This window comes from Hippocampus comes, unplaced genomic scaffold (assembly GCF_001891065.2).
Source record: "Hippocampus comes isolate QL1 unplaced genomic scaffold, H_comes_QL1_v1.1 scaffold429, whole genome shotgun sequence".
Classification (NCBI taxonomy): Eukaryota; Metazoa; Chordata; class Actinopteri; order Syngnathiformes; family Syngnathidae; genus Hippocampus; species Hippocampus comes.
In genome coordinates, this window is record NW_017808402.1 from 231,403 (window position 1) to 245,940 (window position 14,538).

At 51.0% G+C, this 14,538-nt stretch overlaps 1 protein-coding gene and 1 long non-coding RNA gene across 3 annotated transcripts; one reads left to right on the plus strand and one right to left on the minus strand.

Annotated features, from left to right (window-relative positions):
* Window positions 1-136: 136 nt before the first annotated feature.
* LOC109508259 (uncharacterized) lies at window positions 137-2,490 on the minus strand. Of its 2 annotated transcripts, XR_002166628.1 has the most exons (4): window positions 2,071-2,105; window positions 1,606-1,708; window positions 1,357-1,439; window positions 137-159 (listed from the first exon to the last, which is right to left on the minus strand). It is a non-coding gene; the product is annotated as an uncharacterized LOC109508259 (long non-coding RNA). The 2 variants fall into 2 exon arrangements; XR_002166629.1 differs by lacking the exons at window positions 1,606-1,708; window positions 2,071-2,105 and adding an exon at window positions 2,480-2,490.
* Window positions 2,491-5,191: 2,701 nt separating this feature from the next.
* Window positions 5,192-13,955, plus strand: kcng2 (potassium voltage-gated channel, subfamily G, member 2). The gene is made up of 3 exons (XM_019858185.1): window positions 5,192-5,279; window positions 9,392-10,228; window positions 13,108-13,955. Exons 2-3 carry the CDS (start codon window positions 9,467-9,469, stop codon window positions 13,921-13,923), a joined length of 1,578 nt encoding a protein of 525 aa, XP_019713744.1. The 5' UTR covers window positions 5,192-5,279; window positions 9,392-9,466; the 3' UTR covers window positions 13,924-13,955.
* Window positions 13,956-14,538: the final 583 nt, after the last annotated feature.

Sequence of the window (14,538 nt, forward strand, 5' to 3'; positions counted from 1 at the left end):
CACAAGAAATTGACTTGCGTGTAACTCACGGATGCCTTTGCCCTCAGGTCAACACACCTGTCCCACGTTCTTCTCAAGAGCTGACCACTTCGCCGCCCAGCAACAAGCAGACTGCCATCCAACTTGCAACTTTTTCCTCTGCTTTTGTGATTGTCTACTCTGCAAAAGAAATAAAGCTTGATTACAAAGAACACTTCAACTCAACTTCATTTTTAAACACATCACCACAATCTAACTTCAAAAAAAAAAATAAAAAATTAAAACAAAATTATTTTCAGTTTTTTTCTCAACTTTTTTCAAACATTTTTTTCCAATTTTTTTTTCCTGGATTTTTTTTTCCCCCAGGCAGAAAAATCCAGGAAAGTGGGTGTGGCCTCACTGGAATGATGGCCGATGATTCGCTGATAGTTGTGAAAGTGGGTGGAGCATGACGATAACATGCTGTGATTGGTGGAAAGGGGGAGTGGTTATGCATATTAGGCGTTCTCTGATTGGTGGGCTCTTTAGGGGGCGCAGTTATGCAAATATAGAGCAATCTGATTGGGTAGAACTTGGTAAAGTGGGCGTGGTTATGTAAATGAGGGGCCTCACCGCGATTGGCAGATGTCAAATTGGGTGTGGGTCAGGGCGGGCATTGCAGCACTTTTTCAAAGTCCCACTTGAGTCTTGAGCTCAGACTTGCACTTGGGTCACATCAGACAGTCTTTTCACTGTTCCCGTCGGTTTCGCATGACCCAAAAGCTCGATTCCTGGAGTTTCGAGTCATGTGGAGACCAACGGGAACAGTGAAAAGACTGTCTTTGAAAAGGCTTCGAGTGAGTTGAGGATGGATTTGGTCATGATAGGCAAAGACTCGAATTCAACTTGACCAATTTATTGGAGAGAAAAGCGAACATGACAATGTAAAAGCATTTGACCAGTCAATCTTTGTGTGGGCCAGTTCAAGTTGAACGCACACAAACACTGACGACAGGCCTGAGACGGCAGCATGTGCTTGGCCAGCTCATGATGTCACTGACATCTCCTGGCACACCAAGAGGGACATGAGCACGTCCGACTTCTCTCACTGAGACAAAAACGAACTGCCGTGTACTCCACAACAACATGATCACACTCTTCCGGTCAAGTTTTTAAATGACATTGAAGTGGGCCAAGTTCGTCATAAAACATATTTCAGAAGTGCTTGATGATGCTCGGGTTGTCTATGTGGAGTTGACACTGTTGTGCAGTACACGAAGCAGAAGTTTAAGTTGAGTGACAGACAGACGGGCGGGCGGGCGCACTCACCTCCACCTTGTGGTGCAACGTGACATCAGACATCAGCTCTTCAAGCACACCACACAGCTCAGTACTCACGCGTGTCCAAATGCAGGTTGGCGTCCCTTCCGCGTGTCCTCCGAGTCCGGCGGCTGCCGCTTTGGCCCAGTCATCTGACTAAACTGGTCAGGCAGTGCTGCGCCTTTGGCCCAGTCAGTCATCTGACTCAACTGGTCAGGCAGAAAAACAAAACAAAAGTGCAAAGTCACACACGGTAGTCCATAAAAAAAGTGGTTTCTTTTTTTCTTTTGAATTTGAGTCATTATTCGTAAAGTGGCAGACTTTGACTTTCAAGCCGTCCATTTCCAAACGTGCCCGCACTCGCAATGCATCTGTTTGAGCGATCCACTCGCGGCTCTCTCCCCACACCTAAAGTACAATGAGCAACCTCCTTTCGGAAAAACAAATGAACAAAGTTACGGGGGTGCATTTGTGGGAATAGTTTTGAAACAAATCTCCCCCCCCCCATGTGAAGCCATCACACTTCCACTGCTGATAGCAGCTTTGGTGTGGAAAACATCCAGAATAGTATTCAAGTCAAACGCTGTTCGCGATTGCTTTTCGATTGACAGCTGAGGTCTACTTGTCGGCTGAGTGCTCGCTCACTGCCCCCTTTGCTGACGTTGTTTTTTACGTTGGGTCACAACAACAAAATTAAAGGAGCAACGTGTCATAATAACTCTCCCCAATTGTCTACATCTATACACTCAGAGATAAACTGCGAAGTCAGTTTAAAATGTTAAAATTACTCACTGAGAACAGTGCTTGTGGATAGCGGAAAAACTTGCTCATTGAACCGGATGTGGTACCGTACTTGTGCTTGTACTTATTCTTCTTCTTGGTGAGCTTGTACTTCTTCTTCTTCTTCTTGGATGTCTTTAGTTCATATCGCCCCCTACTGTCCGGGAAACCACAAAGGCGTTTGGCAAGCAATCAGAACCTAATTTCCAGGATTAGCCAAGTGTGCTAAAAAACAAAGACACTAAATTAGGGCATATCTTGAAGAAGCACACATTTCAAGGGCAGCTGATCCGCCGAGCTGGTGGAAATACCGAGCTTCCGTCTACCCCCGTTTGATCAAAGTCACGGAGAGTAGATCGTGCATTGGAGCAACATCTGTCCCGTCAGAGAGGGTGTTCTCAAAGACTGGACAAATAATTACTGAGAGAAGGAGCCGGATCAGCCCGTCCAAGTTGAAGTATTTCGTTTTGTGGACTGCAAATTTCAAATAAAGCAAGGAGTCGCTTATGCTTGTTTGTTCACCGCTGCTGTTGGAGTTACTACTCACTATTTTTGTTATGATGCAGCATGTTTGATTGTTGTTGGTTGAAGTTGAATTCTGTTGCTTGTTTATTGTTTGGAGCCTTTTTTAATGTTCAATAAAAGAAGTAAAAAGCCATTTCTTTGCTTGATAATTGTTGCTATTTGCAGTCAGTAGAGTGCAATATTGAGTTCACCAAGTCATTGATCAAAACGTATGCTAAATTTGTCATCAATATTTCAAAGAAAAGCTCAAGTGAAAAGAGCCGATCCAAATGAACGGGATCGCCGAAAATCCCATCGCTGATTTCTAATTGACGTGGGCGCCGCCGGAACAAAGGCGCGTCCTTCCTGCACGGGCGCACAAACGAGACAGCGCGTCAATCAGGGCCCAGGCGACCCCTTCGCCCACTCTTCCCGCGCCCACTTCCTGCTCCGAGTCGCCTGCTGACATTTGAGGAAAGACAGCAAAATTGAGCACGCGGACAATGGATGGATCATTTATTCAAGTGCTTTCTTTCGAAAGTGATTTTGGCCATTAGGAGTCGTTATCGCTGAAAACGCCAGCTTCTAGTTCGCTCGTCTCTTCTATCACGCCTGTCCATTGGCGTTGCTGCGTTGCCACCATACGAAGAACGCAGTTTTGTGCACCCCAGTTGGTCAAACTGACCTCGATTCTTTGAACGGCATCGACAGCAGTTGTTGGGGGGGATTTTATTGAGGAAAACGACTGTTGAGATGTCATTAACAATTGCGACTTTTTGATTCGTGCTTCCCTTCAAATCTAAAGGCTACACTCCCACAGAATATGCGTTTCAGAATCTTTGTATTATGGAAAGCCAGAAAAGATAGAAGCGGTTTGACCTTAAAAAGAAAAAGATGTGAAAATGATGTCTGCTTTTGATGGATTCAACCTTCATGCAGCGTTATTACATAATTGGCCTTCAAATGTATCGCCGAGTTTAAAGTTAAAATCGTGCTGCTAAAATGCACCTTTTGGCGTCTTTGGAGCGAACGCCTTTTGTGTTTGTTCTATTTGTTGTTGATGTGCCTTTTGTTTAATGCACGGACGCATTTCAGGTCAAGCCCCCCCTGGTCGACCCCGGGTTTAAGGCCAAATCCTTCCCTGCGGCGAGCATCTCATTCATGTTTGTGGGTCATAATTAGGCCGAAGTGCAGTACCCTTGAGAAAAAGAAATAAATATATATAAATGTGTGTGTGCGCTGGAGGATGTTGAATCAATCCCACAAGAAGTGGATGCTCTGAATCCCAGAGATTGGAACGGGAATGCTAGAATGTGAGCATCATCAAGGAAGTTCCCAAATGAGGCGTCGACGGCGCAGCCTGCCCGCCTGCCGCATGCGGTGCTGAATTCAGACTGGCGCTCGTGCGTGCGTTCATTTCGCAATCACTCCGACGCGCACGCACACAAGCAAGTGGCAGCTCAAAAATGAAACTAATGATCCTGAAGAATGATGTAGTAGCCATTAGAGAGGAAAGCGAGCCACGTAAAGGACGCGAGGAACTTGCTCCAACGTGACACAGAGAGAATTTAAACGTCCAACCTCAAGATGATGAGGCGGACATTCCATCCCCGGTGCTGCTTGTTTTGTTGTTTCTCCACTCGGCGGGACCTCGGTCCGAATGCAATTCATCAATGTCAAAGATCGGCTGACGGAGTGCGGCTAATAGATGCGTCGGTGTTGCTCCAAAGTTACTCATCGGATTGCTTGGATATTATACGGTATCTGTTAAGTACACCAAGCATAAAAGCGCCCTTTGTTTGTTTTATGAGGAGGATTCTAATTTCCTTTTTTTTTTTGGGCCAAAATTACGATTTAACATGCAATTATTATTTTTTCGAGGATCTCTTTACATGTACTTTTTTAACAAACAGAAGCAATACAATAATCTGTATTAGAATAAACAACATTAGAGTTATTATACATCGATGTTTTGGTCTTATAGGTTAATAAGCGGTCGCTAAAATAAAGGCAAATGAAGCACAAAGTCATACAGTGCAATGTCATTCCCCAATATTTACACATTTTAGCCTTGATGGAGGTTGCCACTCGACTGAGTGCACATATGTGTTGGTCGACACCTTAAAAAAAAAAAACCTCCAATCATGAACAAAAGGCAGTGGGTACTTAATAGGCTTCCATGAGGAACCCCGCCTGATGACCACATTCCAAATGTATTGAATATATCCTGTAAAAAGTGGGGTCACTATGGCGGTCCATTTTCTCGACCGTGATAAGAGAAGCCCTGCATGTACAGCACAACGGAGCTCTTTGAAATTTGCCACTTAAGTGCAGTCACACGTGCGCGCGCATACGCACAGATTTGGGCAGCGCGGGGGAGAAGGAAGCATCGCCACTGGAAACCGCTTTTTCTCTTTGTCCGCGCCGAGAGGAGCATCGTGAAGGAGCGTGGCGGAAAACAAACCACAACTCTCTTTTCGGCGTGCGTGCGCGCGCGCGCGCGCTCGCGGCTTTCCCTGCTGATTTTTCCTCGCGTCACTTCGTGCGCGTAAAATGCGCATCTGGGTGGACTCGCCGGCGCTCGCCTCGCCTTCCTCCCCCCTCGCGTCGTCCCGCGGCGTGTGCGTGGGAAACTTGGCGGCATGCGGCGCGTCGACGGCTGCTGCGCGGACGCGCGCAACACATTGAAGCAGATGGACGCGGGCTCGGCCAGCTCGGTAAGTCTTGGGTTTTTTTGGGGGGGCAGGGGGGGGTTCTTCATGCGTTGACTGTTGTTTTTACACGCCAATCGGCGCTTTGACAAGTGTAAGGTGTCGATTGCGAGCTGAGCGTGGACGCACATCTCTCTCTGAAAACGAGATTTGGTTGCGCTCCATTGACGAGCCCTGTGAGGCTTGGTCAGAGCACTTTTCTTGATGACATCACCACTCCGTCAGACGGACAACATATTTAGACAAATGCAAACCGAAGGAGGACACACGTGAGCACATAGCGTGCTTGCGTGTGCAGAGGACACCAGGAGTTCAAAGAAAAAGAAGTGACACGTGAAATTAGAAGCTTGTCTCCTTTCATTTCAGAACTGCTGTTATTCGCGAGTCATTCACGTTCCCGAATCTTTCTGATCTATGAGAACATGATTAGATGTCATCCTTGTTGGGGAGGCGTTAGGGCCGACAGCTTGAAGCGGATAACCGGCGACCGGACGGTCAGAGCGCAGGTCGGAAGAGACAGGATTCCGGGGGGTGTTTCGATATTCTTTACTGGAAATGTTCAAGTGAATACAAGGAAATGAAAACAATCCGGGCTGATGTTGCTTGCGGAGGGATGAAGGGGACGAACGAGTTGACTGTCGTTTGGGGTTGAAGGGGGAGTGAGGAGGGACGCTTGGGAGGGCTGGATTGGCGGCTTGAGGGTTTTTGTCACCAATTCAGGCCTTAAGGAATCGTCAATGACTGAAGGAGGTACAAAGGAGTTTTGAAGACACAAAGCTGAGTTCAGGAATGACCTCGAGCAGGACGCAAACTGGCAAAGGGGTTGATATAACGCCATACTTAACGTCTGGCGGGAACTCAACTGAGGAGCGGGCTGAGCCTTTGCGACGACCCTTATTTGCGTAACAATGATAATGACCGAGTCATCATTTTAATGCTCTCCGACCATCGGACCCCGAAACTATTTGGACAAGTTAAAACCATTCATATGAGAAAAAAAAAAAAAACCAACAAACAACTTCTGACCTATTTCAAATCACTTTGTCTTTTTCACAGTTATTCAACTAATCCAAAACATTCATGACAATATTTAGAATGCTCCTTCCTCCCTCCCTCCCATCTATTCTCACTGACTAATATCCTAACTGCAATTAGGATTCAAAAAGTAATGTTATTGAATGAGGCTTAAGGTACTTGAAAACTGATGGACTTGTTTTCACTGATGAAAAATAGGAATCTTATTTGTCTTTAAAGGTCCATCGGAGACAAAAAAAAGCCACATCCGCGTTCTAATCCGTTTCTCCTCACGAGGGTCTCGGGTCGGCGGGGGTCACCCTCAACCGGTTGCCGGCCAATCGCAAGGGCACGCGTGGCCCAAGAAGCCTTCGTGTTCACAATCACGCCGAGGGAGAATTGCCAGTGCTCAATCGGGCAGCCGTGCGTGTTTTTGGAACGTGGGAGCAAACCCGGAGAAAAGCCACACGGGTGTGGGGAGAGCGCGCGAACGCCACACGGGAAGGCCGCAGCCGGAACCGAACGCCGCGCCGACCTCTGAACTGGGAGGCGGACGTGGTAACCGGTCGCCCGGCGCGCCGCCGCCGCCTTCAAACATCAACATTTGAATTGATTTGAAGCGCACGGTCCCATTTTGTTGTTTCGTCTTGCGGCTGCGGAAGTGCCGACTGCGTCAATCCAATTGCAGCCATAATATTAGGCAGGAGGTTGACAAGCGCAATCATAAAGCAGAAGCCAAATCGTTCAGTGGTAATGCGGCGGACATGAGTGTCGGTTTCAACATGCTGGTGTCTCCTTTAGGGGTGGTGGGTGGGGGGGTCCAAATGGCCAAAGGCTCTCGTGTGACGAGCGAGCCCTCTCTCTGCTGATTGCGGCAGCACTCGACCGCCACTTTTGCATCAATCACTTTTGCTCTCAAGCTCATTTGCCTGCCGCCGTTCGTCTGGCGCTGCGGGCGGAGGGGAGGGGACCCCGTGAGTGATGGAGACCAATCAGGCTGCTTGTCAAAAGGGGGGGGGGGGCAAGATATATCTCACCGGAGGAAGAACAACCCTCACATTTCTGTAAATATTTGATGATATCTTGACGAAGTTTACATCTTGTTTCACAGTGCAAGTTGACTGTTCCCTCCTAAGAACGGCCAGCTAGCAAGAGCTCGCGCGCTGGCAACAAAAGCCAGTCAACCCCTCGATGAAAATGTCCATTCGAGGCCCGCGCGGTCATTTTTGTGTTTTTTTTTTCCAAATTCATGTCGCGTGACCGCTTCGTGTTCCAAAATGTTAAAGGGGAGCAGGCGCATGTTCACTCACGCGCTCTCTCAACCTGGTCGCTCAAAGTTCACCGCCGCGACACAAGCCGCGCGCGACTTTGTCACAAAATGTCTTTTCTTCAGCGTTGTCCCATGAAACTCGTCATAAATTATGGACCAAAATGTCACTTTGGCGATCCGCTCTGTGTTCACACAGCCGAGCGAGTCCCATTTGCACGCACCGCTGGCTTTTTGTTTTGGTGGAGGAAGGTGACTTCCGTGTGATGATTTATGCAAGTCCACCTGGGAAGGAGTCCGCTTTCAAATATGTAGGCGGTAAAATATGAGCGCGGCGACTCTCCATTTTGAAGTGCCGACTCGCCGGCCTCGACATTAGGGACACTTGCGCAATGGAACGGCACCGAAGACGAGAGCTGGCTCCTCCTCCCCCCCCCCACTTTGAAAAACCCGGTGTTGTTGTCACTAATGACTTTGCGCTACACATACTTCATTCAGAGCCACTCGAACATTTTACATAATAAGTACGAGTATGAATCATGAATAGCTGCTTTTTGTTTCTCCGTTTGTTCTTCGACGTCTCCCTTTCATAACGTCACTGCTGTAAATTGGGAACGTCTCCATTGTGAGACAAATAAAGATTTACTTTTATCTTCTATCAGGTTGGACGGAGCATGTTGGGATGGTTTACGAGCTCGCTTCTACTTACGATGCAAATGATCGGTGCATGTCATTGGCGGGGCAAAAAGATGCGCCGAAGATGATGGCGCGTTCGAGCTAACGCGCTGCTAAACACGACTGTGAATAGAGCAGACGCATTCCCGCGGTCTTTTCCCGTTCTACGAGTGGAGATGTACTGAACTAATCCCTCGTTGGGAGTCCGCTGAAATCCTCCCTAAAAGTGACATCAAGAATCTGAAATCTACAAATTGAGGCGATTTGATCCATTTAAAAGTGAAATACAACTGAACTGTACTGTATTGTTTCTTTTTTTAATCGAAGAGAGTTTAGGAAACGACGAAAACTCGGGAGCGTTTCAACCATTTGATGTCGTCAGCGGGACGGTGGCTCCAGATGCTGGCCGGCCTTAAATAAAAGACGACGTGTCTCGGCTGGTTAACGTGAACTCGAAGTTGTGCGTGCGCCGTCCTTGTAGACCTGGAGATTAAGACCCCCCCGACTTTCAACCCGATAAAAAGAACATGAGCGTGTAACTGCTATCTGCTCCATCATGCGTATTTTCTCTCCTTCTCCTCGCTGACCGGCATTTCAAGCCATGAGCTGCTTTGTGCGGCGACTTTGTTGCGTGGTCGGCTGCCGCACAACGGTACACTAATACAGCATCGTGCAAGCTCTCTGTCGGTCTTGCGCCGCAGCGTATTAGAGCACCGTTGCGCTCGAGAGGAGCCTCGTGGGTAACGCCTGTTGCCTCGAAGGCGTCGTCGGAAGCGCTTTGCGGCAATCTTCTTTCTCAGACTATTGATTCAGACGCAAGAAATTGGTTTTTCTTTGTTCGGTAACAAACGTACGGCCCGCAGGCCAGAAGCGGCCCGACGGTTATCCGCTCCGTGCGTTGTTCCCAATTTTGACCACTGGAGGGCGCACCGGCGACCATTTAAATGCCGATCTGAAATTAGCTGTCAAACCTGATTCCAAAGATCAGGATTGTTATTGGCGATCGCCGTGCCTGTTCTCAAATGTGGGGAGAAGGGTTCAAAAGTAAACGTTAGCATCAGTGACTCGCAGTCGCGGGCTTCCCCCGTCTTCCCACTCACCGCACGCGCGCGTTTGCTCGAGTCGAGACGCGTCCGACGTTGCGTTTCTGCGTGTGCAACAGAGCGGCGGCGCGTTGCTGAATGGCTGACGAGCGGCAAGCCTCCCGCCCTCCCTCGTGAAGCTCGAGGCGGCCGCCATGTACCAGGAGGTGGCCTTCCTGGCCGGCAGCGCCGAGCGCCAGTTCACCCCCTTCCGCTTCAAGCGCGCGGAGAACCCGCGGGAGGTCTCTTCCGAGAAGGGCGTCTTCTACAAGCGGGCCCAGCGCCTCGTCAACAAGCCCCGGGTCCGCCGGACGGACGCCGACGACGGGGCGGCCATCATCAACGTGGGCGGCATCAAGTACCGCATCCCCTGGTCCACTTTGGACGAGTTCCCCATGACCAGGCTGGGGAAGCTGCGCGGCTGCAGCAACGAGGCCGAGATCATGGACGTGTGCGACGACTACGACGGCAGCCGCAACGAGTTCTTCTTCGACCGCAGCCCGTCGGCCTTCCGCACCATCGTCACCTTCCTGGCGGCGGGCAAGCTGCGGCTGCTGCGGGAGATGTGCGCCCTGTCCTTCCGGGAGGAGCTGCTGTACTGGGGCGTGGAGGACGACCGGCTGGACTGGTGCTGCCTGAGGAAGCTGCGCCTCCGCCAGGAGGAGGACGCGGAAATGCGCCGGCTGGAGGAAGAGGAGGCCGAGCCGCCGCCCTGCGAGGAGAGCCGGTCGCCGCCCGCCGCCTCCGACCGCGTCCTGGAGGGCGGCTGCATGCGCGGGCTGAGGGACATGGTGGAGAACCCCCACTCCGGAATCCCCGGCAAGATCTTCGCCTGCCTCTCCGTCTTGTTTGTCGCCATCACCGCCGTGACGCTCTGCGTCAGCACCATGCCGGACCTCAGGGAGGAGGAGGAGAGGGTGAGTTCGCCGGGGCTGAGAAGCTACCGCGAGTCGGCTAATGTACGATCCAAAGCGACGTGAAGCTAGTGGAAGCGCCAGCTGGGAAAAACATCCCCGGCGGTTTCCGGTTTGCGCTTCCCAAGAAAGGAAGCGATCGATAGGCGCCGCAGCGGTCCGACACCTCCGGAATAACCTGCGATCGCACCTTTATTTTTACCCCGCGGTGTCTTGACTTGCATTCGATGATGTGCGGCAGCTGCACGCGGACCACCGCGACAAACGCTACAAAACGGCATCAAGCACACCGGATGGCATCTTTGGCGCCGTTTGTTTGGATTCACGCTCTTTTGAAGGCAACGCATTCTGGAAAGAGAGTCGGCGTCAAACAACAGCGAAACATTTAAGGTCAACATCGAGCGAGCTAGCTCGATGGATGGATGGCTTGAGCGATACGCGAGCTCGCTACGGAGATGGATAGCTACGATCCATAGCTATGCTCGAAAGAAAGCACGACTTGACTTTGCATCGAAGGGAGCAACCTAAAAAACTAAACACGTTTTGTTGCCGTTTCCAAGCAAGCCGATTCGGCCTCAGAGCCCGCTGGACTTGTGCCGGCCTGAATCCAAACGAGGTGTGAAAAGAGGCCACATGAACCGCAAAGCGGCCCTTCGGGCGACCGAGAGCGCGACTGTCACGGCAATCGAAGAGCAGCTACTGCAAATAATTGAACGGGGGGGCTGCGGATGTCAGACACGCAGCCACTTTGTTTGGGAAAATGCATGGCGCGCCCTTACTTGCGTTGACAGCCGAGCACTTTTCATGCAACAGGACTGCACGGTGAAGTGCTTGAGCTAATTACGGAGTCTCTTTCCATCGAGGGGCGGGCACCGTCGCCCCCCCCCCTCCCTCCCACAAGCGGCATCATTACAGAGCATCCATTAGACTTGATAGACAGCCTTTACATTAGCGCTGATCTGACCCGCGCTCATGAAAGCAGCACACGCGAAACATTGTTTTGCGAGGCGATGTCGCCAGCGTGCGCGAGTTATGATCACGAATGGAAAGGCATGTCATCGAAAAAGCGGCGATGCCAGACTCACTTGAAGGTACACGGTTGTTTCGTCTCGCTTTATTTACTCGGTAGCAAGTTATGCGCAAATTGGGTTGGCCTTGGGTGGCGGAACGATACGCATGTAAATCTCCGACCTAATAATACAGAAAAAAAGGCTTTGGAGAAGGGTTCCCGAATTTGCCGATAAATTTGACATGAATCTCGATGCCAAAATTCAGGCGTATGGCGCATGCGGAGTCGCGTACGGGGGTTATCCTCAAGGTTTTTCATCAAAATCCGCTTCCACTTTTCACACGCTCTAAACATTTGTTCAAATGTGGCGTGAAAGAAGGAAATATCATTTCGAGTGTCGTAAGGATGGACTCTCGTCTTCCTCCCGCATTCCAAAGTCAGCTGGGGGAGGTTTTCCGGCGATACGCTTACGAGTACGACGACGCATGCGCGCCAAGAGGAAATGGAGCAGCACAATACATGCCGAGTGCCGCTCGCTCAGGTGTTGTGTTCAGGGACATTGTGTTGAAACGACGATTGCGTGAGTGCCACTCGTGCCTTCAAACGTTCGTCCCATTTGGCCTCAACGGCAGCTCGTCGACATCTGGCAAAAACGCCGACCCCCCCCCCCCCCCCCCCCCCCCCCCCCTCCTCGACCGAGGGACAAGGGACATCTCGCCAACGTGTCTCTGTAGAGTTCCCCTCAATCTGAAGCTAACTAATCCGATCTTGTCAAACGTGTTTTGTTATTCAAGAAAAGGAAAGAAGCACTCAAGGGGATTGAGTGGGAAGTCTCGCGGGGACGAGAGTCCGCACGCTTGTGTCACAAGCTAATCAAATACGGAGCTTTTTGTCTCCCGCAAGCCACCCTCCCAAACGCCTCTTTGGGTCCGCTCCAATTTGTCAAAATGTGCTTTTAAGTCTGTTGTCCAAGCACCGCGTGGAGGACGTGATTTAAGATTACGAGACAATTGCGTTTTTCATTCTGAAGAGGGGGAAGTGGAATGAACAAATGCTGCTGCTGCTGCTGCTGAAAAAAAAAAAATTGGATTAGAAGGCTACTTCCTGGTTGACCAAGAACCATACACAAAACAAGATCGGTCCATTTTCAATTACATTTGCATCCTGATGAGCGTGCTGCGTGGAGGCCTTTGGGAACGTTTCGTGAAGCGGATTGCCCGCGATCGTTAGATCGGAACATATTTTGAAGACAGTGTGCCAATCGCATTTGCCGCACTAAAATCATTGAATATGAAGACTTTTTCTTCTCTTTTTTTACAAATAAATAAATAACGATTGTGACGTGTCCCGCACGAACGGGATGCCTCCAGATGAGTTTTGCGGGAGCGCCTTTGGGACGGCTCAATCAAAAAAGCAGGGAAACGTTTGCATCCATTCGCAGTCGACTGGCGAGAACGCCGCCGGTGTCGGCAGCTCCCCACCGAGCGCGCGGCACAAAGCGACTTAAAGGTAAATGCGTAACCACGAAAGGCAAGCAGTCGTCATTTTGCACTGCGCTTCAGGCCCGCCCGCCCGACTTAAGACCCAAACAATGTCTTGTAATCAGACACCGAGAGACCGATCTCTGACCGAGAGACGAGTTGCGTTTTTGAGTACACCTTTGACGGCCTTTTTGTTTTCGTACGTAACGAACGTTCATCGGCCTTCTTTGTTCTTCGGGAAAGGCGAGACTCTCGAAGCGCTTTGACTTTGCGACATCGCCTCCGTGTCGGTCCCGAGACCGGGAAAAGAGAATAACGAGTCACGACTCCAAGCGTTACGGCGTCCTTACCTCGTCGGCTGACCTCGGCGCGGTTGTCGTTTGTCCCCGCAGGGGGAGTGCTCGCGGAGGTGCTTCAACATCTTCGTTCTGGAGACGGTGTGCGTGGCCTGGTTCTCCCTGGAGTTCACGCTGCGCTTCATCCAGAGCCAGAGCAAGTGCGCCTTCCTGCGCACGCCGCTGAACGTCATCGACGCGGTGGCCCTCCTGCCCTACTACGTCAGCCTCGTCGTGGACTCGCTGTCGGCGGGCGGCAAGCCGGCGGGCTCCGGGAACAACTACCTGGAGAAGGCGGGCCTGGTCCTGCGCGTCCTGCGGGCCCTGCGCATCTTCTACGTCATGAGGCTGGCCCGCCACTCGCTGGGCCTGCAGACGCTGGGCCTGACGGTGAGGAGGTGCGCGCGCGAGTTCGGCCTGCTGCTGCTCTTCCTGTGCGTGGCCATGGCGCTCTTCTCGCCGCTGGTCTTCCTGGCCGAGAGCGAATTGGGCGCCGAGCAGGAGTTCACCAGCATCCCCGGCAGCTACTGGTGGGCGGTCATCTCCATGACCACGGTGGGATACGGCGACATGGTGCCCAGGAGCATCCCCGGCCAGGTGGTGGCGCTCAGCAGCATCCTGAGCGGCATCCTGCTCATGGCCTTCCCCGTCACCTCCATCTTCCACACCTTCTCCAGGTCCTACGTGGAACTGAAGGAGGAGCAGAGCCGAGCGCCGAGGCAGAGGCCCGACTCGCGGGACGGCACCAAGTCGCAGAACAGCGAGGACTCGCAGGACACGGAGAGCTACCGAGGCGCCGCCGTCTCGGCCGCCGCCGCCGTGTCGGCCGCGCGGAGGAGGAAGCCCGCGGCTCTGTTCGGAGAGGGCGCTTGATTGCCTCCTTCCCGGGGAAAAGCGGGCTCTTCCCAAACGCCTGTTGGGAGTTTCTGCTCGCACCGCGGGAAGCTTTCTTTGGACTTTGGGATCATGGCTGATGAACTAACTGCTAACTATCCACCAGTCCCCCCGCCCCCAAAAGAAAAAACAAACAAAAACCAAACACTGCCACGAGGACATTTCAAGTTGTGTACACGGGTGACGATCGGGACTCAATTGAGCATTTTTAATTTTTTTTTTTTACCAATCTTAGGATCAACGTCCACAAAGGTCGTCTTCAAAACAAAACGGTGATCCTCAAACTTTGTCCACCAAGTACCACATGGAAAGCCATTTTGCTCTCCAAGTCGCACCGCGACCAACATTGGTCGTAAAAAGGTGTACGAAACGAAACCGAGGTAAATCGTTGAGCGAATATTATTTTAAGGCAACAATTGACAATGGCCGACAATCGTCATCGTGAAAACGCTCGCCGCGCAGCTTAATTGCCTTCATCATTTTTTGAACAACAAGGAATTAAACAAAAACAAAGGGAGTCCGGTTGCCTCCAAAGAAAAAGAAGTCCGTTCGTATACATTTTGAAATCGATATTGTGACAGTATGTTAAAAATG